The following is a 24124-nucleotide window of genomic DNA, read 5'->3' as shown; positions in this document are numbered from 1 at the left end:
TACACAGAAGAAAGATCAGAATCAAAAGGCATATGATCAGAATGGACAGTACTGCATGCACGAATTGTGTGTTTAACATCTGCATGTTCTACAAATGTGTGTGTGTGTCCATATACATATCAATATATGTACAGAGTTACAATGATTAAAGAGGATTATTAATCTCAGCTAATCTCTAAATATGATAATTCAGAAAATACTTAGTCATTCAGTGCTGTTTTTGAAACTAATGTTTATGAAGGTTTATTCCTGCTGAGTCTGCTGCTTGAAATATACCCAGCCACTCAGAAAGAGTTACCTAGGCAACCTTTCAATTGCTTCTTTTGTGCTCCTATTTTACCTCAATAATCATTATTTCAAAGCTAGGTATCTAGCCTCATCTGCACCCCTAGTTGCTTCTGCCAGAATCTGGAGACAGAGAGAACAGATTTGGTTTGAAGGAAGTAGCCTTGCACCTGCATACGTTTTCTAAAGAGGTCAAACTGCCATAGATTATAGAAATGAAGTGCTGAGCATCTGCCTACTTTGGCAGTGTACAGAAAGATAAAAGGGCACGCCAATCTCTTAAACCTTTCAGATGCTTAACGTTCTGTGGCGAGTGTGTGACAAATTGTATCCATATCTGTTTGTAAAATCTTGTCATGATAAATACCTGTGACTCTTCAGTTCACTGTCATTTTTTAATCACTCAGATTAGTTGGGAATTTCTAGAAGTATAGGGACTAACAAGATATGGTCTTCTCTTAACATGTGTGTATAGTTGGTAAGGCAGCTGCATTTATGAACACATCAAGAGGGAACTGTGGATATTGGCTTGATTGTATCTTTGTAAATCTGGCAAAACTCTAGTGAAGTCAATGAAGTGATACAGATATAAAACTGGAAAAAATTCGGTCAGAATCAGGTTTTGTGTCCCTTAGTGTTGATAGGAACATTTAAAATGATCACTTTATAGAGACGACAACCTTGAGTTACTTGTAGAGTAATCAAACGGATGATTTTCTAGTCAATAATTAGGAATGGATTTTGAAACAGAACTATTAATAAACCCCCAAAATTACAGAGCTATGCAATAAACTAACCAAATCAAGTAGATTCTGAAACCAGCCTCTTGCAGCACTGTTAAAAACTTTAACTAAGCACTGTTAACACAGGGTCTTAACTCATAGAAAGGTGATGATAATGTTCCTCAGCACAGTATAAACTTATTGGAAGAATAGTATGTAATTTTCAGAAAGGTTTGAGATCTCAATTATAATCTCTTTTTAAAATGACTTTTAAAAGTAGGCACATCCTGCATGCTCTGAGGAAAATCCAACTTATATTGTGTATTGCTCTTTGGGCTTTCTCTAACTGAACTCAATGGGAGACTTTCCAGTGAATTCAGGGGGGTTGGATCAGGCCCTTTGTGGGACAGAACCATTCAGGCTGAATTTTGTGTTGGCTTACACAGCAGTGTAAATTGGATCTGGTGTAACCCCATTGACATCACCTCTTTGAGTTACACCAGGGATGAATTTGGCCTCTTGGGCAAAAAGGCCAGAAAGTGTCAAAGTAGTCTAGGTCATGCCCATTAGCGGCATTCTATGGCAGTCCTAAAGGGTCTTAGGTCACCTGCATGCTGAGGAGTGAAAGGAGGGCAGAGAAACAGGAAAAGTGATGTGGCCAGCTGTAAAGGTCCTATGTCACAGGAGACATCCCTCCAAGCTTATCCTGTGGTAAGTGGCTGAAAACCAATTAACAGTAGGGTGTAAAAACAAATGAAAAACACTTGTGTGTAGAGAGGTTAAAATATTGGAGTGAAGATCCATCATGTGGGTGAAAGTTTTTCCCTAAGGTTTTGCTGGTTAGTTGCTAAAAAATTGATGTGCTACTGGAAGGTCAGAGGGCAAAACATTATGGATGGTCTTGATTCAGACCTTGGTTACTCTGGTTTTGCCCAGTATAACCCAGGATGGAGGAAACAGTGGTGGAAGTCTGTTTGGAGATGTGTCAGAGGCACAAAGTGAATACAATCCCTGTAGCCTGATCTTAGATTATGTATTAATTATATTGATTACGTAAGAATCTCCAGTTATCACTTTGAGGGTTGACAGGTTCTTGCCCCAAGATCAGGCCCAGTATAATTTAAATTATTATATAGTTGGGAACCCTGATGTGCACAGTTGCAACACTCACAATATAGGAACTAATAGAGGAAATATAGTTTATTAATACATTTAGCACAGTTACAAAGACCCCAACTTAGTAAGATAGAGCTACTACAGAACGTACATCTGCACATCCATATACTCGCATCATCCCTTGTAGAACAACCTGCAAAGTTAGCCATCATCTTCCTCATTAGCATCACCTTCCCCATCATCACCAGTGGCTATCTTTCTGGAACTACCCAAGGACTACATCTCTCTCTCCTACTGCCCCTAGGCTGGGATGCCACTTTTATACTATGTTACACTGACGCCGTTATGTTCAATGCATATTCAGTAGGGGATTTTTCCCTTCTTATTGTTTGTATTTCCTCACCTCACTAATGTTGGAGTGTCTTTTTTCTATAGGTTAGTATTTCAGTGATCTCAATTTATTATATACATCACTTTGTTACCATGGCCCTTTTGTGGTTAGGTATCACATTTGTTATTTCTGTCCTAACTAGTTATTTTGGTTCTTTTCAAGTTCTAAGTTGTGGTGTACCTGTTAAGTTTAAAAGGGTATGAAAGTTAGGAAAGCCCCTATGCCGACCTGCTGTAACGCATCCTATATGTTAAAGGTCGCAGTTATACATGGACCCTATGCTTTAGCTCCATTTATCTAGGTGAAAGTCCCAGACATAAGTATGCTAACTTGCTGAAGCTAATGTCTTACAGGATATGGGCCTGTAGGTTTCTTGCATTACTGCCGAATATAATGCAAAGCAGTAAATATAATGAAGGTGAGCTAGCCCACTGGGCTACAGTAGCAGTGAATATAATAAAGTAAACTAGCCCACTGGGCTACATCCCCACTCTGCCAGGATGCCTGAAGCTGGTCAGTGCAATCCCAAAGAATGGCTAGCATTGGCAATGGAGGGGCCACGGATTCATTGCATCCTCAGGCAACCTTTGCCATCAGGATTCATGTGACGCTCTAGCTGCAGTTTAGTGCTCCACTGCCCTGGCTGCTATCGCGTAGACTCCTGGCAGTGTAAACATAATCTGCCCCTCTTCAGGGGTAGAACCCTTTGGGGCACAGGCTTGTGCAGCTTGCACCTTCCTGCACCAACACTGGCAATTCAAGCCCAATAGTTGTAATATAGCTGGAGCTAATGAGTCTTTCTTCAAGGCGTGAAGTTCGCATGACTTTCTCCGAAGAGATCACTGACTTTATTCACCCAATTTACCTTCTATTCATTTCCATTTTTATGACAGAATTCAGAAGATGATGATGAAGAGCAGCCTCTCAGCCTGGCCTGGCCTGACACCCTACGCAAACAGCTCATGTATCTTGCTGTTTTCCCCATTGTTTTTCCATTGTGGATTACCCTGCCAGATGTCAGAAAGCCTGTGAGTACCGCACTGTTGTTATAAGTTGATGTGTTTTGCACAATGGGATGGTTTCATTGAACAGATTCAAACTTCTCCGTCTTCTTGAACATTTTTAACCCCCTTTGTCATAGTTTTAATATAGTTTAGGATCCCTCTATTTTAAGGCAAATATGTGATAAAGAATTTTGTGCGGTTTGCAAAGCCTAGTGGATTAATGTAAAAGTAGAGTTTGTGATTTTTCAGCAGTTTCACTTGTGGAGAAAATACAACACCAGAATTCTGAAGCAAACATCAACCTTAAACCAAGTATTAATCTGGGAGGTATCGTTGTGAATGTGTTGCCATTATATGCATAAATATTTTATGGCACAAAGAGAGAAACTCTTTCTTGTGGGCCTTGATAATTGCATTTCTTGATGTCCACTATGCATTACTTAACACCATAGGAAGTCTATCTTTCAGGAACGCGCAGACCACTAACAGTTCCTGTATCCTAGTGTCTCCGAAACAGCAGTAAAGTCTGTGCTTTCTATAAATACTCACTTTAAGTATTAAACATTCAGATTTAGTCAAATAAAATGATTATATATAACAGTGCCACTTTGCACGTCTGAGGCACCTTTCAACTTAGGCTCAAAATACTTTACAAACAAAGGTCCGTGTTGCATCACAGCTTCCTCTGGCAACTCATCAACATGGGCAAAGTGCTAACAGGGCTTCTCCTGAAAGCAAACGTCCTGAGGACCCACATCGTTCTCTGATTTGATGCCACAAACATACTTTAGCCACCCCTAGTGGCGCTTCAGTCTTCAGAGTGGTTGTACTTCCATCTTTTCATGTTCTCTGTATGTATAAATATCTTCTTACTATATGTTCCATTCTATGCATCTGATGAAGTGGGCTGTAGCCCACGAAAGCTTATGCTCAAATAAATTTGGTAGTCTCTAAGGTGCCACAAGTACTCCTTTTCTTTTTGCTGATACAGACTAACATGGCTGCTACTCTGAAACCTATCAGAAATGAATGCAGCCTCAGCCAGTATTACTATCTGTGCTGATTCCCTGTGAGTTAAAAGAATGATGATGCATGTCCTCCTGACTTGGTCTCTGAGCTCCTACTTCTTCCCTCCCAGCCTACCACTTCTCAGTCTCAGATCTTGGACCCTATCAAGAAACATGCACAGGAGAGGGGAATGTGGGACACAATACTAGGGAAACAGCTGACTCTCGCTATCAAAAAAGAGGATTGTAATGTTAAGATGATACTGTCTGCCCACGAATGTCAGGGGAACAATCAGATCCTTAGGGCATGTCTACACTACAGGTGCTACAGTGGCATCTGTTACCTACATTGACATTAAAACTCCTTACAACTCACCTAGTGGTGGTAGCTAGGTTGATAGAAGAATTGTTGCCTCAACCTAGCTGTGATTAGGTCCACATAACTATGGTGTTCAGGGGTATGAATTTTTCACACACCTGAGAAACATATCTAGGTTGATCTAAATTTTAAGTGTATACCAAGGGTGTAGTTAATTAAGCCCCACAACACCCCTGAGAGGAATGGTATATAATGCAGCACTCGCCTGGATTTAACAGGGCACAGCAGTTTATGGCAAACTGAAGAAGAGTACTATAGAGAGACAAGGTAAATGAGGTGATATGTTTTACTGGACTTACTGCTGTTGGTGAGAGAGACAAGCTTTCAAGCTTTACAAGCTACACAGAGCTCTTCTTAGTTAATTGACACTTCAAGGGTTTTAGGAAGGCAGAATATAATTATCAGAGCCAATACACAGGGGTTAACATGCTTACTTTTACTAAAAAGGCCATTAGATGTCTCTTGACCACAAGTGATCAGAACATTTGATTTACATCCCATCCCAGTGATGGCTCCTCGCCCCTGAACACAGTGCTAAGGTATATGTGCAGTATTGATTCAAAGGGAAGATTGCCACCTATTGGATCCCTAAAACCACTGCCTGCAGCACTTAGATTTTCCACACAAGTACTGACCCTGCTTAGCTTATCTGACCCTACTTAGCTTGTGACATCTGACAGGGTCACTGCACAGCATGGGCTTGCCCTACAACACAGTACAGTGGAAGATTAAATACTTAAAGAGTTCTGAGACCAGTGCAGGCAAGTTGTACAGGTCTAACTGAAAGAGGGATTAGGCCTACACAAATCAATTTTTAAAAAACATTTTTTATTTTTAAGATGTTTTAACACAAGTAAAATTAAATTTAAAATGGTCATGAATGCCATCAGTGTGAAATGTAGACAGCTTCAAAAAACGAGTTAAAAGTAGTTTCAGTTATTACATCTGCCCCTGAGTCCCCAAAGGCAATTTACAACCCACATTTGCCTTTTATTTTATTTTATCTTATGTCATTTTGGCTTGTTTGTTTCAAATGTTTTATTAAGGCAAGAAGAAAAATAACCAGAAAAAAACAATATCAAAAGATTAATTACTCCTACGGCATAAATTTCATCATCATTTGGCAGTTATGTCCCTGGTTAAGGAGAGAGTTAAGCACATGTCCTATGTTAAGTACAAGTCATCCCATTGAAATAAAAAAAAAGTAAAAAATATTTTCAAATATATTGTTTTCTCTAGTCTTTTTCAGGAACAGTAATCTTAGTTGTTACTTAAACATTTTCACACACAGGTTTGATTCCTAAATATAACTGTCCCTTGAATGCAGTTATATTCATCCTTACTCAGGCAAACTTTCATTAAGAAGAAGTTTAGCCTGAGTAAGGACTAAGTAAAAGCTGAATAAGGTGGATTTAGGAGTTGGCTCAGTTATTTATATTATTTACAATCTTTTGGTTATCACTTTAGGATGAGATCCAGCAGTCTTTCCACATGCAGACCATCCATTAATTTCATCCCGATCTTTGTGTTTGCAGTCAGTGAAGGTTGGATATTAATAAAAATGACTGTAATAGTTTGTCATGTCCTCACTCTCTTGTATTTACATATCGAAACGGTAATAGCTGATAGACTCGTCAAAGCTGAAAAATCAATAGCTGGATTAATGCCTCAGTAAGTGTTTTAATCTCCTCTTCTCAGTTCAAAAATATATTTAAAACTTCAAAGAGAGGGGATGCACAAATTTATAAGGGTCTAAATCAGTGTTCTGAATTCTTCCTCCCACCACATTTCCCCTCCCATGCACTGAAAAGCTTCGGTTCAGTGCAAAGAACACAAACTAAAATAAGACTGTCAAATTGTTCTTTGATAAAGATTTCTCAAAAGGCATATTTCAGAGTAACAGCCGTGTTAGTCTGTATTCGCAAAAAGAAAAGGAGGACTTGTGGCACCTTAGAGACTAACCAATTTATTTGAGCATGAGCTTTCGTGAGCCACAGCTCACTTCATCGGATGCATACTGTGGAAATTGCAGAAGACATTATATACACAGACACCATGAAACAATACCTCCTCCCACCCCACTCTCCTGCTGGTAATAGCTTATCTAAAGTGATCATCAAGTTGGGCCGTTTCCAGCACAAATCCAGGTTTTCTCACCCTCCGCCCCCTCACAGACAAACTCACTCTCTTGCTGGTAACAGCCCATCCAAAGTGACCACTGTCTTCACAATGTGTATGATAATCAAGGTGGGCCATTTCCTGCAGAAATCCAGGTTCTCTCACCCCCTCACCCCCCTCCAAAAACCACACACACAAACTCACTCTCCTGCTGGTAATAGCCTATCCAAAGTGACCACTCTCCTTACAACCTGCATGAAAATCAAAGTGGGCCATTTCCAGCACAAATCCAGGTTTTCTCATTCCCCCACCCCTATACACACACAAACTCACTCTCCTGCTGGTAATAGCTCATCCAAAGTGACCACTCCCCCTACAATGTGCATGATAATCAAGGTGGGCGATTTCCAGCACAAATCCAGGTTTTCTCACCGCCCCCTCCACACAAACTCACTCTCCTGCAGGTTGTAAGGAGAGTGGTCACTTTGGATAGGCTATTACCAGCAGGAGAGTGAGTTTGTGTGTGTGGTTTTTGGAGGGGGGTGAGGGGGTGAGAGAACCTGGATTTCTGCAGGAAATGGCCCACCTTGATTATCATACACATTGTGAAGACAGTGGTCACTTTGGATGGGCTGTTACCAGCAAGAGAGTGAGTTTGTCTGTGAGGGGGCGGAGGGTGAGAAAACCTGGATTTGTGCTGGAAATGGCCCAACTTGATGATCACTTTAGATAAGCTATTACCAGCAGGAGAGTGGGGTGGGAGGAGGTATTGTTTCATGGTGTCTGTGTATATAATGTCTTCTGCAATTTCCACAGTATGCATCCGATGGAGTGAGCTGTGGCTCACGAAAGCTCATGCTCAAATAAATTGGTTAGTCTCTAAGGTGCCACAAGTCCTCCTTTTCTTTTTTCAAAAGGCATAAATTTTCAGTTTTCCCGTCTGTTTGTGCTCTCATGGTTTTTTCTTTTCGAGTTCAAACAACTATGTTAAAATGTGTTGTTTAATAACATAACAGCATACAGTATGATATAGGTTTCAGTTTTGTATTGGTCTTTGTTTTGCAATCTCATTGACTATTAATATGAATCAGGATGTATCAAGTTATTCACAAAGGATTTCAAATTCTATTCTCAATTACACCTAGACATGGGAAGTGGCGTGCATTGTTTTGAATAAAAATCTCAAACTACCCGAAGCACTCCTTGTAATCATTTTATTCCTTTGCCTCAAACATTTATATTGTATAACCAGTTGTTAACAAAAATGTTTAATGAAAATCAAAAATCTCATTAATATTCAAGTGACTGTAAAAGTCATGTGAAGGTTTGCATCAGAAGTGCACACGCCAGTTCTGGCCCATTGACAAAAAAGAATTGATTCCAGTAGGACATACTATATCATAACATAAAGGATGAAGTATAAATGTATATACTGAAAGTCAAAGGGTGGCAGAAACTAAAGAAGAATTTGATTCACAGAAAGGAATGGCTTGTCACGAATAGCAGGAAACGGAGGCTAATACTGTATGCAGTTTGTAATCACATGTAGTAATAACTGGAGAGGTAACAGGATGTATCAATGTGACAAACTGTTTACATTGAACATTACTGTGAAAGAATTAACCAGACAGTTGCAGAAACTCTCTATGCCCAGCTGCCTAACTTGTCACAGATGCTTCATTAGCTTGTTTGTGTCTAAAACTCTCTGTCTTACTCCTGCCTGTCACCCCCACCCGTACCACCCAAAATAATGGTTGATTATGATGGTTCAAAGTGCACTTCAGAATTCAGATTTACATGTATAGTGTGAGTCAAAGATTTGAGCAAACCTACTGCAACATTCAAATAGATTTTGAAGGCAAACTAAACACTTTGGACACAATTTGCAAATATGATAATTTTAATAGGAAATTCGAATTCCCTATTTGGAGGCTCATGTTGGCACTTAGGCACATAAAATGAGCACTTGCGTGCTAAGTGCAGATTTGAGAGTCCATATAGAGCTTTGTATGTCCTCTGTGGGTGCCCACTTCTGAAAATTGTCCTCCCCTTTCTTCTGGGTGTTTTTCCTTTTCTCCTTTACCTTCCTTTCTAAAATATATTTTAGCTGAGCTGAAGGGGGAAGTATTAATAGTGTTTACCAGCACTAGAGCAAACTACAGTCAGTTCTATAAATCCTTATAGTCTAATGAATGCCAAATTTAGCAAAAATCTCTAACATGAAATATACAATTTTTAATCAGTAGGATCCCTGCTGTCTTTGTTTTTGTTTTTCCTGAATTTTATCCAGTGTACAGATAATGATTTTTTTTTAGAAATATAACTACAGTGGTCTGTATATTAGTTGAAAAGCAGCTCCATAATTAAATCAATAAATGACCCATTTTAATAAACATTTGCTAGCTTAATAAACTGTTTACTTAAGACAATCGCTTATGGAGCTAGACCCATCCTCACTGTAATGCTATTGAAGTAACTGGCAGTACGCTAGGGACTGATTTATTCCATGGGGATTTAGTGGTTGGCTTTTTGTTCAAATGCCTTTATTAATAATAATAATAATAATAATAATAATAATAGCTAGATGTTGTAGTAATAGTAACTCATATTTGTACAGTGCTTTTCAGCAATAGATCTCAAAGAGCTATACAAAGGATATAAATATCATTATCCCCATTTTACAGATGGGGAAATTGAGAGACAGAGAGGTGAAGTGACTGCCTCAGAGTCACTCACCAAACTAGAGACAGGGCCAGGAATAAAACCAGGTATCTTGAATCCCAGTCCAGAGCTCAGTCCACTAGACCCCCCCCCAACTGCCTCCCTCCTTTCCACTCTGAAAAAAGAACAAATAATAAGGCTCAAATTCTACCATGGTGCCAACATGGGGCAAATCGTTATGCCCATCAGTGGCAGATTAGCCACTGGGCCAATGGAGCCTGTGCCCAGGGGCCCCGGCCAATTGGGGGACCCAGAAAAATAGGTACCCCTGCACTCTGACCCGCTCCACCCGCTGGGCACTCCAGCTCGGGAGCAGGGTCAGGGAGTGGGGGCTTGCCCCGCTCTGCCTGTCTGGCACTCCAGCTGGGGAGTGGGGTCGGGGCGTGGCGGCTGGAGTGCCGGGCGGGTGGACTGGGGCAAGCCCCCGCGCCCCGACCCCATTTCCCCAGCAGAAGCATCGGGGGGATTCAGGGGAGACTGCAGGCCAAAGGGGTGTGGAGGGGCCCCCATTTGCTCTGGCCCAGGGGCGCACAAAACCCTAATCCACCCCTGGTGGCCGTGCAGAGTCCCATTAACTACACTGAGACTCCATATAAGTGAACATTTCCTTCAACAAATAGAACCATTATCATCTACAGGACTCTGAACAAGGACAAAGGTGTGCCCACACAGACCCAATTTCAGGATTAGAGCCTAAATGAGCAAAATATGATGAATGATAAACTATATCTAATGCCTAGAGTAATAGAGAATAGAGAGTTTGCACAAATAAATGTACATATGAGACAAATATATGAGGTATTAAGATTAAATATAAAATAAAAGCACAGTAATAAAAGTGGGCAAAGGTAAAAAAATCCTTTATTTTTTTGCCAAACAAAGGCTCAATACCTTGCAGGATCAGGCTCTAAGAAACAACACATTTGCTGAAAACATTCTTTGATCATAATCCTATTCGTTTTAAGCTCTGATATTTTTCAAAGACCATTAGGAATTCTATACATATGTGCCCCAGGAAAAATATGTGAGCAAAGAAGGCACTATGCAGAAGCAACACCAGTCCAACAAATCTAGATTCACGCAACTAAATTCAGTTGACATCTCTAAGTCGAAATGGCATATTTACTGTATGAACCATGCTTTTTTGATTTGTCCTGTTACCATGACCACAGCAGAGCCAACTGGTAATAAAACTGGGTGCTAATATCTTTATAAAGCAACCATCCCAACAGCTGCGTACTCAACTGGAAAGAAATGTTGAGAAACATTGCTGTCTGACAGCTCTGACTATTTCTTCCAGGAAAATTTTTAGAACTGACAGCTCTGCTCATTCCCAGGAGCTTGTGAATTACTCACATAGATGAATATCCAAAACTTTGACAATAATTACAATCTAATTTTTTTTGAAGATCCAGCCTCGGTAAAAACAGTACTCCCACTCTTTTTTTCAAATTCATCTGTATGCAAATTATTACCATATTTATTGGATTTGTGCATGATTTCAGCTTCTACAATTGGCACAGGCTTTACATTTTGCACTTTTTCAGTTATAATGTTTTCTCTTCTAAAAATAGATAATTAAACTGTAAAGTCTGTTAAAGTTCACATAGCCTTGAACTACTGCTTATCAGCTAATTATAATGGAACAAAATTGGCTCAGACAGTCAGGGTGCATGTATGCTATAAAGTTACTGACATAATTCTCAGCTCTGCAGTTTCCTGCATTGTGGTTGATTCCTTGTCTGATTTGCATAAACACTATATCATTATTTTACAATAACCATATGGTATGGATAGCCCTGTTCTCTGGTTGACTGACAGCCATTATTGGCCAATAGCAAGAATTTGAATAATTCACAGTATTGTTATTTTTGACAACAAGAATATGCAAATCCCTCTGCTCTGATTGGCTCTCCTTTTAAATTTTAAATTTAAATTTTAAATTTTAAAATAGAATTTTAAAGCTGATTGCCAACAACACGCATACCACCTCATCTTCTCGCTGCCTTCCGTTGAAGAAAACACTACAAACTTACACAAAATAAGAAAATAATCCAAAAAGTTGAAAATACTGAACAAGAAATGGATGTCTTTACAAAAAAAAAAATCCTTTTGAATCATTTGCCCCATTCAGGCTCAGTCCTACTCCCACTGAAGTAAAATTACATATACTCACTGCAGCAGCCAGAAGTGTTGTTTTGACCGTGTTGGTCCCAGGATATTAGAGAGACACGGTAGGTGAGGTAATACATTGGACCAACTTCCACTGGTGAAAGAAACAAACTTTCAAGCTATGCAAAGCTCTTCTTCAGGCCTGGGAAAGGTATGCAGACCTGGCCTGCATTGGGACTGTACTTTGGTATAGCTATGTTTCTGAGGGGTGTGAAAAATCCACCCCCCACCCCCCCGCCCTGAGAGACAGCTCTACTGACCTAACCCCTGGTGTAGACCAGCGCTAGGTTGATGGAAAAATTCTTGTGTCAATTTAGCTACCACTTCTCAGGGAGATGGATTACATACAGCAGTGGTTTTCAACCCAGGGTCCTCAGACCCCTAGGGGTCCACAATCTATGTCTCAGGGGGTCCATGAAAGGTTGTCATTCCCATAGAATAGTTGTTTTCAATTTCTGGTCCACAGCCCCATGGGGTATCACACACTATGTCTAAAATTTCCGAAGGCATCCGCACCTCTATTCAAAATGTTTTAGGGGTCTGCAAATTAAAAAAGGTTGAAAACCTCCTGTTGGTGCAAGTAGCATCTACAGGCACTCCATTTAGCTTGCAGTCACCCACACAAAACAGTCCCTGAATATTGTTCTGCCCCAGGAGAATGCCTGTTCTGCCTAATGTGGGTGGGTTGAGTGGGTTCTGGTCTGCGAGGAGTAATGTATAGTAGAACTGGCCTTGAATTTCTGTGAGATCCCTGAAAAAGAAATCTTTAGACTGACTTAAGCATGCTGAATTGACAATATTCAAAGAGTGCTTGCTCTCTGACTCTAATTGCAGCCATGTTCAGGGAAAGTAATGGGAACATTCAGTACATTTCTGAGCCTAATTTTCTCCCTGCAGTTGGAAATTACTCACATGCCTATGTGGGGAGAACTGTGTTCCAGAGAATGGAGGAACAGAGAGAGGCTGCATGTATTAGACATTTTACATTCTGAAATGATAGTTCAAATGGAAGCTGCAGGATTCGCCTAGGATCTCATGGTTTGATCTGAATGCACTGTCTGAGGAAGTTACTGTTTGGAGAGTTTTGCTAAGCAGGAGAATGGCCTGTAGTTAAGGCTAAGATTTTGTCACAGTTATTTTTAGTAAAAGTCATGGACAGGTCCCAGACAATAAACAGATATTCACAGGGGAGCCCGTGACCTGTCCGTGACTTTACCAAAAATAACCAGTGCCCAGGGATAGGTGGGGAGAGGAATGGAGTCCTATAGGGGTGAGGACTGACAGGCTGAGCCCCCCACCATGGCAGGGGGCACAGCCCCAGCTCCAGCAGCCACAGAGTGGGGCGCAGCCATGGGGACGTACAGCCCTTGCTCTGGAGCTGGCCACAGCTGCGGAACACAGGTGCGCGGCCCCGGCTCTAGCCCCCACCAAGCCCCAACTGCAGCCAGGGGGCCACTGCCCTGGGAAGCCACAAGGGGGGTGCACGGCCCCAGCTGCAGCCCCCGCCACAAGCTGCAGGGCAGGGGCTGCAGGGTTCTGGTTCCAGCCCCAGTTGCAGAGCAGGGGCACACAGTCCCACCTCCAGCCCTGGCTTCAGCCCCTGACAGCTGAAGCCAAAGTAGTCATGGAAGTCTGGTAAAGTCACAGAATCCGTGACTGCCGTGACCTCCATGACTAAATCATAGCCTTACCTGTAGTCCATGGGCCCAAAAATTAAAAGTGAAGTTAAAAGGACTTTCACAAACAGAAGTGCTATAGAGTCAAGCCACAATTACACACTGGACAGTGGAACCAGTATTCCCAATGGAGAGCGCTTACTCACACAAGCAGTCCTATTGATCATTCACATAAGCTTGTAAAACATTATCACTGGCTCATTAAAAATACTCTGACATGAACGAGAGCCAAAACAACGAGTGACTTTAAGGAATGTTTGTTGTTTAAAATCTGACTCATAGAATCATAGAAGATTAGGGTTGGAAGAGACTTCAGGAGGTCATCTAGGCCAACCCTCTGCTCAAAACAGGACCAAGCCCAACTAAATCATCCCAGCCAGGGCATTATCAAGCCAGCCTTAGAAACCTCTAAGGATGGAGATTCCACCACCTCCCTAGGTAACCCATTCCAGTGCTTCACCACCCTCCTAGTGAAATATATTTTCCTAATATCCAACCTAGACCTCCCCCCCTGCAACTTGAGACCATTGCTCCTTGTTCTGTCATCTGCCACCACTGAGAACAGCTGAGGTCCATCCTCTTTGGAACCTGTCTTCAGGTAGACCACTATCAAATCCCCGCACACACACTCTTCTCTTTTGGAGACTAAATAAGTCTGTTCCCGCAGCCTTTCTTCATAGGTCATGTGCCCCAGCTCCCTAATAATTTTTGTTCCCCTCCACTGGACTCTCTCCAATTTATCCACATCCTTTCTGTAGTGGGGGGTCCAAAACTGGATGCAGTACTCCAGATGTGACCTCACCAGTGCTGAATAGAGGGGAATAATCACTTCCATCCATCTGCTGGCAACACTCCTACTAATGCAGCCCAATATGCCGTTAGCCTTCTTGGCAACAAGGGCACACTGTTGACTCATATCCAGCTTCTCGTCCACTGTAACCCCTAGGTCCTTTTCGGCAGAACTGCACTTAGCCAGTTGGTCCCCAGCCTGTAGCAGTGCATGGGATTCTTCCATCCTAAGTGTAGGACTCTGCACTTGTCCTTGTTGAACCTCATCAGATTTCTTTTGGCCCAATCCTCCAATTTGTCTAGGTCACTCTGGACCCTATCCCTACCCTCCAGCGTATCTACCTCCCCCCCCCCGCCCCCCAAGCTTAGCGTCATTCACGAACTCGCTGAGGGTGCAATCCATCCCATCATCCAGATCATTAATGAAGATGTTGAACAAAACCAGCCCCAGGACCAACCCCTGGAGCACTCCGCTTGATACCGGCTGCCAGCTAGACATTGAGCCATTGATCACTACCCATTGAGCCTGACGATCTAGCCAGCTTTCCATCCACCTTATAGTCCATTCATCCAATCCATACTTCTTTAACTTGCTGGCAAGAATACTGTGGGAGACCATATCGAAAGCTTTGATAAAGTCAAGGTATATCACATCCACCACTATCCACAGCGCCAGTTATCTCATCATAGAAGGCAGTCAGTTTGGTCAGGCATGACTTGCCCTTGGTGAATCCATGTTGACTGTTCCTGATCACCTTCCTCTCCTTGCAGTGCTTCAAAATGGATTCCTTGAGGACCTGCTCCAAGATTTTTCAAGGGACTGAGGTGAGGCTGACCAGTGTGTAGTTCCCCGGGTTCTCGTTCTTCCCTTTTATAAAGATGGGCACTATATTTGCCTTTTTCCAGTTGTCCGGGACCTCCCCTGATCACCACGATTTTTCAAAGATAATGGCCAATGGCTCTGCAATCTCATCAGCCAACTCCCTCAGCACCCTTGGATGCATTAGATCTGGACCCATGGACTTGTGCATGTCCAGCTTTTCTAAATAGTCCTTAACCTGTTCTTTCACCGCTGAGGGCTGCTCACCTCCTCCCCATTCTATGCTGCCCAGTGTAGCAGCCTGGGAGCTGACCTTCTCTGTGAAGACCAAGGCAAAAAAAGCATTGAGTACTTAAGCTTTTTCCACATCATCTGTTACTGGGTTGCCTCCCCCATTCAGTAAGGGTTCCACACTTTCCCTGACCTTCTTCTTGTTGCTAACATCCCTGTAGAAACTCTTCTTGTTACCCTTCACATCGCTTGCTAGCTGCAGCTCCAATTGTGCTTTGACCTTCCTGACTACACCCCTGCATACTCCTCCCTAGTCATCTGTCCAAGTTTCCACTTCTTGTAAGCTTCCTTTTTGTGATTAAACTCACCGAAAGTTTCTCTGTTAAGACAAGCTGGTTGCCTGCCATTTGCTATTCTTTCTGCATATCGGGGTGGTTTGTTCCTGCACCCTCAATAAGGCTTCTTTAAAATACAGCCAACTCTCCTGGACTACTTTCCCCCTCATATTAGCCTCCCAGGGGATCCTGCCTATCAGTTCCCTGAAGGAGTCTAAGTCTGCTTTTCTGAAGTCCAGGGTCCATATTCTGCTGCTCTCCTTTCTTCCTTTTGTCAGGATCCTGAACTCGACCATCTCATGGTCACTGCTGCCCAGGTTACCACCCAATTCTATTTCCCCTACCAATTCTTTCCTGTTTGTGAGCAGCACGTCAAGAGGAGCATGGCCCCTAGTTGGTTCCTCCCGTACTTGCACCAGGAAGTTGTCCCCAACACTCTCCAGAAACTTCCTGGATTGTCTGTACACTGCTGTATTGCTCTTCCAGCAGATGTCAGGGTGATTGAAGTCCCCCATGAGAACCAGGGCCTGTGATCTGGAAACTTCTGTTAGTTGTCCAGAGAAAGCCTCGTCTACCTCATCCTCCTGGTCTGGTGGTCTATAGCAGGTGGCCACCATGACATCTCCCTTGTTGCTCTCACCTCTAAACTTAACCCAAAGACACTCAACAGGCTTTTCTCCAGTTTCATACTGGAGCTCTGAGCAATCATTCTGCTCTCTTACATATAGTGCAACTCCTCCACCTTTTCTCCCCTGCCAGTCCTTCCTGAACAGTTTATACCCATCCATGACAGTGCTCCAGTCATGTGAGTTACCCCACCAAGACTCTATTATTCCAGTCACATCATAGTTCATTGACTGTTCCAGGACTTCCAATTCTTCCTGCTTGTTTCCCAGGCTTCTTGCATTCGTGTACAGGCACCTAAGATAACTAGCCGATTGCCCTACTTTCTCAGTTTGAACCAGGCAGCCTCCCCTATTGCACCCTCCTCCTTGTGTTTCCTCCCAGTATCCCACTTCCCCACTTACCACAGGGCTTAGGTCTCCATCCCCCAGCGAACCCAGTTTAAAGCCCTCCTCACTAAGTTAGCAAGCCTGCCTGAGAAGATGCTCTTCCCTCTCTTCATTAGGTGGATCCCATCTCTTCCTAGCAATCCTTCTACCTTGAACAACATCCCACGGTCAAAGAATCCAAAGCCCTCTTTCCAACACCACCTGCGCAACCACGCATTTACCTCCACAATTCAATGATCCCTACCTGGGACTTTTCCTTCAACAGAGGGGATGGACGAGAACACAACTTGAACCTCAAATTCCTTTATCCTTCTTCCCAGAGCCATGTAGTCTGCAGTGACCCACTCAAGGTCATTCTTGGCAGTATCATTGGTGCCCACATGGAGACGTAGGAAGGGGTAGCGGTCCGAGGGCTTGATCAGTCTCAGCAGACACTCCATCACATCCTGAATTCTAGCTCCAGGCAAGGAGCACACTTCTCGAGTTTCCCAGTCTGGATGGAAGATGGATAACTCCATCCCCCTTAAGAGGGAGTCCCTGACCACCACCACCCTTCTCCTCCTCTTGGGAATGGTGGTCATGGAACCCCCATCCATAGGACAATGCATCTCAGGCCTTCCGGTTGATGGGGTCTCCTTCTGATCCCTTCCCTCAGATGACTCTTCCAAACCATTCTCCACTGTAGTACCTGTGCAGAGAGCCTGAAAATGGTTTCTTGCCTCTATCTGCATTGGGGGCACATGGGTTCTTCTCTTCCTTCTTCTTGAGGGCACATGTTGCCAGCATTCTTCCCCATTCTGCACTGCCCTCTCTGATTTTTCAGCATGCTGTGCCTGCAGTACCAAATGCTGAAGCATTCATTCACAATACAAATTTAGTCTCAAGCCATAATTTGATTTACACTGTGATTATTCCAAACGGAATTACAATCAAGATTAACCCTGCCAAACTAGTTAACTTAAGCTCTCCCTTTTAAACAGGTATAACTGGCTTAAAAAGGCAGTGGGGGTGTTGAATGACACTGAAAGGCACAGAGACCAAAATAGGTCATGAATTTTAATATAACCCATTAATTTGTTATGAGAATACTGGTCATTCAAAGCTTGACATTAGTAAAGGAGAAATCCTAATTAAAAATGAATCTGCTTTGGTGTGATACAGCTTTTGGAACTCATTAATGGGCTTCAAAGACATTATTGTGTGTACAGGTTTACCTTTCTTTTATAACAAACCTCTCTACAAAACAAAGCAAAGGGGTTCCACAGTAATGAGTACATCTTAATTGCATCCTACCACGTTAACTGAAAATAAAAAGGGTTATTTTTCCAAGCAAAATATGATGAGCTAAAAACTTCAAAATGTACCTCTTTATCGTTCTGGACTCTGCAGCAACCTTTGTGGTGCTGACTGTACAAAAAATACATTCTCACTATAGAGTTTGTTGGCAAAAAGTAACCTTTTATATTAATTGTACCTTGCATATTTTGAGTGTGTGCACATGGCCTTGAGGATGGGGCACTGGCCTGCATCCAGAAGACCTAGTTTCAATTCCCATCTCTAGCCTGCTGGATTACTTTGGGCAAATCACTTAACCTCCCTGTGCCTCTGTTTCCCCATCTGTAAAACAGGGGTAATGATACTCATTCTTTAAGACCTCAAGATAAGGACTAGCTTGAATATGAATAATTTTTATTCACAAGTAATCAGTTCAAAAGTGGAAAATGGCTCTAAAGAATATCATAGCCTGTTACAGCTGTTTTCCACTTTCAAACTGATTCTTTATGAATAAAAGTTATTTTAGTAAATTCAAAGCCAAGACCATGATTCAGTAAAGCACTGAAGCAAATTTCAGCCTAAGAATATACAAAATGAATGGCAAACCAATATTCACTATTCGGTATGATCAGGTCTGATATTACAATCCTGACATAGGCTATTTTCCTATTGAAGTCAGTGGGAGGTTTGCCTGTATAAGAACTGCAGGATTAGGGCATGCAGAGGTTCAGCTGCTTAACCCTCTTCTAACTTTCTTAGATCACTATGTTTGTCATTTTGAATTTGTTTAGGGACTATATATGCATTGGTCAATATTTAACATAAATGCCCACTATTTCTATTTTATTTCTCTTTCAGTCCTCCAGGAAATTTTTTCCTGTCACATTCTTTGGCGCAATCACTTGGATAGCAGTTTTTTCTTATTTAATGGTCTGGTGGGCACATCAGGTAAGAGAATGATAATGGTGTGAAATGTAAGCTTTCCAATGTGTCTCAGTTTGTGACTAGTCATTTAGGGCCAGATTCTGCAATCCTACCACATACTGAATAGCCCCTTATTCTGCAAGCTGGAATGATTCTCAGAGTAAGGTACTACTCAGTGTCTGGAAAGGTGGCCCTGAAAGAGGTGGATTCTTTACACTTTGCTGATAAACATTTGATCATTCTGTTCACCATTCACTGATAGCTATGTAAATAATGCATCTTTGAAAATCTTATATGGGCTATTCCTCTTTAGGCTGGAACTATGATGCAAAGGCCTATATGGGCTTAGCATGTAGACCCCTTCCTCAGTCACTCTGTCCATGACCCCTCTCACCTGACAGTAACATCATAGGGCTTACTTGGAGCAAAGAGTTTTCCAAAGGCCCTGCATGCTTGCTGGGGAGAATTTCATCCTTAACAATAGCCCAGTTCCTGCTGTCCCTCCTCAGGCAAAACTCCCATTGAACTCAATGGAGATTTTTGTCTTTTTGTAGGATTCAGCCCTAATGGAAATACATTTGAGTGAGTTGAATCCTTGTAAAAGTGACCTACAAAACGAAATAGCTTTTCCATAGTGCTGATTTTTATTCATTTTTTCCTGTCTTTTTGCCTGTTTCCACATTGTTTGTCTAATTTTTAGTGTCATTTTCCTTGGCCTCATATTTTTCTTAAGTGTTTCTTCTTGTCTGAAAACCAGAGCTCGGCAAATCATGCAGTGTTCGGTTTCTGAGGGATTCACCAGCTGAACCATGTAGCTTGATTCAACCCCTGCAAGCTGCAGTTGAAATTCTATTGTAAACCCTGATGTTGCCATTAGTGGGGATGGTTTGCCTTATGAGACTTATAAAGAATTGGTCACACTAGTAATTTCTTATTATTTATCTAATGCAGTAGGTTTAAATGCCACTGTACTTCAGTAAAGCTACACACAACTAAAAGCAAAATCCCTGCCTGTACAACTTGGAAGCTAAGGGCTGCCCTTAGCTGCCGAAGCCATGGTTGTCGAGGAAGAGTAAAGTTTTATTAGCTGTGTGGTGGGTCCTAGAGCCATCTTGTCAGCACAAGGTAGGATGGCTCAGGGTAGAATAAAGCAGTAGGATATGCATTCTGTTGTGCCCTTAAAACAGCAGTGTGCATATCCTACTAGCACATCCAGGACCCTGCAAAACATGTTAGCCAGCTGAGGGTCTAACCACGTGCCCATATTGGCGGGAAATGCTCATTTGGGGCTGTGAGGCACTAGCAGGCACAATAGCAATGTACTGTCGTTAGCACATAGATCTTATGCCCTGCTACCTACAGACCCCTCTCCTCTTACATCCCACGAACATACTCATGCAACTCAGGGCAGTATTTGGCCCTAAAGAAGCAACCAACCACTTCCCCCCATACTGACTGCTTCACTGATAATATAAATATGTTCTTTTTCTCCCTACTAGCAGTAAGTATTAGGAAAGTCACTCCGTCAGTAGGGTCATATTGATGATTTAATTCCAAAACTAAAAAATGTCATGTTCCAAAAACTTGGGAGCATATTCTACTCTCTTTCCATTGGCATACTCCCAAAGATTGAGGCTAGAATATACCCCTAAGTGATTTCCATTTTAACCAAATTTACAGCAAAGAACGCCCATTCCTCTCATGACCTCTCTGTATTCTTTTGTACTTTTCTCAATACTTTTTAGGTTGGTGAGACCATTGGCATTAGTGAAGAAATCATGGGATTGACTATGTTAGCTGCAGGCACCTCTATCCCTGATCTAATTACCAGTGTTATTGTGGCACGAAAAGGCCTAGGTGATATGGCAGTATCCAGCTCTGTTGGAAGCAACATCTTTGACATCACAGTGGGGTAAGTACTGCACAAAGATAATTATGGCTAAGTTATAAAAATTTACATTGTTTTGTCATAGTGTTGGCTACCATTACTTTCTGTTCTTTTGCATGTAACAGGAACAGAAGATTTCAAAATACAGTATATTACACGTGCAACATGCTTTACTGTTTTTCTTGATTTGTATCAAGGTTACTGTATAATCAGGTCAAAAGTGAATATTTGTTAAATAAGCTTGTTATAAATCAATTGGATGAGCCTCCAATTTGCTGTTTGTGCGTTTGTTTTGTTTTGTTTGTTTAAGGAACCATTCAGTCAGGTAAATTTCACATTTTAAAAATATTTAAGAATATTGTTGCAGGTGTCGTATTTAAAGCATGCTTTGCTTTAGTCAGCAGTTTGGGATTTGGTCCCTTTTGTTCACTGTTTCCAAACTACAGCTGTCTGTGTGATCAGTGATCATGAGTGCTTTTCTGTTCTTGCAGTGCCTGCCCAGCTGTAGTCTGTACCACTGAGTGTTCCACCCTCCAGATAAATCCTGACTAATCCAGACATACAGGCACTGATTCTGTTATTCTGAGGCCCCTTCACATAGTTCTGACAGTGTAAGGAGGCCTTAAAGTGGGCAGAAATGGCACCCTGAGAATACACTCTGTGCAGGGGGCGTCCCTATAGAGCAAAAGCCCTGCTTCCAGCCCCTGGTATAATGGTGATCAGGGGTATGGACAGGTGTAATGCATTGTTTGCCCCCATTGGGACCACAGGAAGCTGAGCACAAGTTAAAGGCTCCTTGAGGCTGTTTTAACTTACATCAGGGCCAGGCAGGTTCCTGGCTGCCTCAGAATACAGGATGTGGGGGAGGGGGTTAAAGTCACCTTTGCCCCCCCATCTCTGCCCTAAGAATAAGAACTGAGAATCTGGCCACCTCTAATAGCACCATCCCCAAAGTTATTTGTTTGCCATCAGATGTCAGCAGGAGGAGATTTCACATTATATTTTTGATAATCAGATTCTAATGTGAAAATAGCAGGTTATTGAGCCAAATGCTCCTCTCATTGACATCCTCTGGTTCAACATCACTGATATCAACTGAGTTACACCAGCATTGCTGAGGAAAGAATATGACCCATAAAGTGTAGTTTCTTTTAACAAGATAAAGTGCTGTCATTGGAGAAACTTAAAATTGTATTTGAGTGGAGACTAAACAAACCGTGGGATTGAGTCGTCGCCATACAAGAACTTCCATTTCTGTACTGACTCATAGGAACAAACATATACCACCATTCCCCACTAAGTGTTTTGGGTAAAATTATAGTTAATGCAGGGTAAGAGGCACAATCCTCTTCCCCACACCTCCAGATGAGTACATATAAAAGGCCAAATTCTGCTTTTTCCAGTTCAATGGGACATTCCTATATTGTTGCACACTCACCTTCTGGCATGTGAAGTGTTTTGCCAAAAAATTCTGGGAATTCTTTAGGCAGATCCTTGTCCCCTTAAATGTGCTGTGTGTCAGACCCCTGACAAACAGCATATTGAAGCTGAGAGTATTTGGCTGATAGAATATTACCCTGTCACAGGAGGAAGCAGGTGGGAAAACAGCAGTGCAGAGTCAGTGTGACCTAGCCTTGAGATAACGATGTTTTGAGAAGTGAAAGGGAGAAAATGCTGGATTAGACAGGACATAATATAAACAAAATGTAGATGTTTTCAATTAATGCGTGCCACAAAAGAGTATAAATGCTTGTGTGATATTGCTTGTATTTCGGAGAAACTGAAGCAGAGATGCTCTCTGTCAGCTGTATTCTTCCCTTGCAATTGCTCGGATAAAGCTGTCTCTGATTTTGTTGCTTCCAAAATAAGAGTGAAGACTCTGTTTTCTTCCACACAAGTTATGAGAGCCTGGTCCTTCACCTTTGCGGGGTCTTGTGATTGGAATAGCCTGAGTAGGGATCAGAGAGAAGATTGGGGGAAATGTGAAAAGAGAGTCAAGAAAGTATAGGAGAACTTGGGAGCATGGAGAACTCATTTCCCTTAATTCCCTGCCCACTCATCAGCTGCAGACCTCCCAACAGTGGAGAGGGCAGCAGAAAAGTAGTGGTAAATATTTATATTTTGGAAGTGCCCAAAGGGCTGCATTGTGCTAGGTGCTGTGCAGGCACAAAAAATAGGCAATCCCATTCTCCTCACCACTTTGTACACTGGGCCCAGTCTTCTGCAACCTGCCAATTTGTGCCTTGGCCTCTGCTGGAGGTTGCTGCTGAGAAACAGGGTGTGTGTCGGCCTAGTCACACCTGCTGCTCAGCCCAGTCTAGTCCCTCCCCCAGGACCCAGTACAGAATTGTTCTTTTTGGTATGTTACCTAATGCCGCTCTTATTGTGTCCCCGCACTAGCCTATCAGATGGGCTTCGTTATGTTTAAATCAACAGCTTTATGTTGAAGTGCCTCCAGAGCATTCTTAATACCACTTTTTGTTTCTCTATGGCATTTCCAATTTCTCTTTGTGTTTTTCAGCCTTCCCTTTCCATGGCTAATGTATGCTGCAATTAACAGCTTCGCCCCAGTGACTGTCAGCAGCAATGGATTGTTCTGTGCTATTGTCCTCCTCTTCATTATGCTGCTTTTTGTCATCCTCTCCATTGCACTCTGCAAGTGGAGGATGAATAAACTCTTGGGCTTCACCATGTTTGGTCTCTATTTCATATTCCTGATCATCAGTGTCCTTCTGGAGGACAAAGTGATCTTGTGCCCTGTCTCCATCTAGTAGGAAGTGCCGTTTCTCGAACAAAAGAAATATCTGCAATGGACAGCGTCCCCTGAGAATAAACAGTGGATCCACAACCCTTACAAAAATAAATAAATACAGAGGATAAAAAGGGCTGGATTTGAAGTGGAAAAATTATTCGGCTGATGCATTTGCTACTGAACAAAACAGTTACATGTAAGAGGTGAGATCAGCTACCTTTAGGCTTCTTTGCATGTCACTTGGAAGATCTCACTGTTCACTGACAGAGGTCCTGTATGTGTGTTATAACAATGCAAGTTATTATATATACTACACATATGCTATGTTTCCCCGTATCTCTCTTTCTCTATATTAATATATGCCTACATGTGGAAACAAAGAATAATATATACATACAGGTATAACCTTGCAAGGAGAACGCTAGTATCCATTTTGGGGAAACACAAACCTCTAGTTTGGGATTTATCTAGTTACCTGTTGAATGTATCAGTGGAAGATGTTAGCC

The 24124-nt window shown here is 42.2% G+C and overlaps 1 protein-coding gene across 3 annotated transcripts in view; it reads left to right on the top strand.

Annotated features, from left to right (window-relative positions):
• Positions 1 to 23715, top strand: part of SLC24A2 (solute carrier family 24 member 2) — a 166493-nt gene extending 142778 nt beyond the window's left edge. For all 3 annotated transcript variants that reach the window (XM_043546316.1, XM_037902044.2, XM_007061681.3), the window contains 4 exons: positions 3408 to 3542; positions 18913 to 19002; positions 20724 to 20890; positions 23388 to 23715. In XM_043546316.1, coding sequence (XP_043402251.1) covers positions 3408 to 3542; positions 18913 to 19002; positions 20724 to 20890; positions 23388 to 23637 — 642 coding nt within the window. In that variant the 3' untranslated portion in view covers positions 23638 to 23715. The remainder of the gene's footprint in view (positions 1 to 3407; positions 3543 to 18912; positions 19003 to 20723; positions 20891 to 23387) is intronic.
• Positions 23716 to 24124: the final 409 nt, after the last annotated feature.

The sequence above is a fragment of the Chelonia mydas genome, chromosome 5, assembly GCF_015237465.2.
Source record: "Chelonia mydas isolate rCheMyd1 chromosome 5, rCheMyd1.pri.v2, whole genome shotgun sequence".
Lineage (NCBI taxonomy): Eukaryota > Metazoa > Chordata > Testudines > Cheloniidae > Chelonia > Chelonia mydas.
The sequence above is the reverse complement of the archived record's forward strand: the minus strand, read 5'-3'. Positions and strand labels throughout refer to the sequence as shown.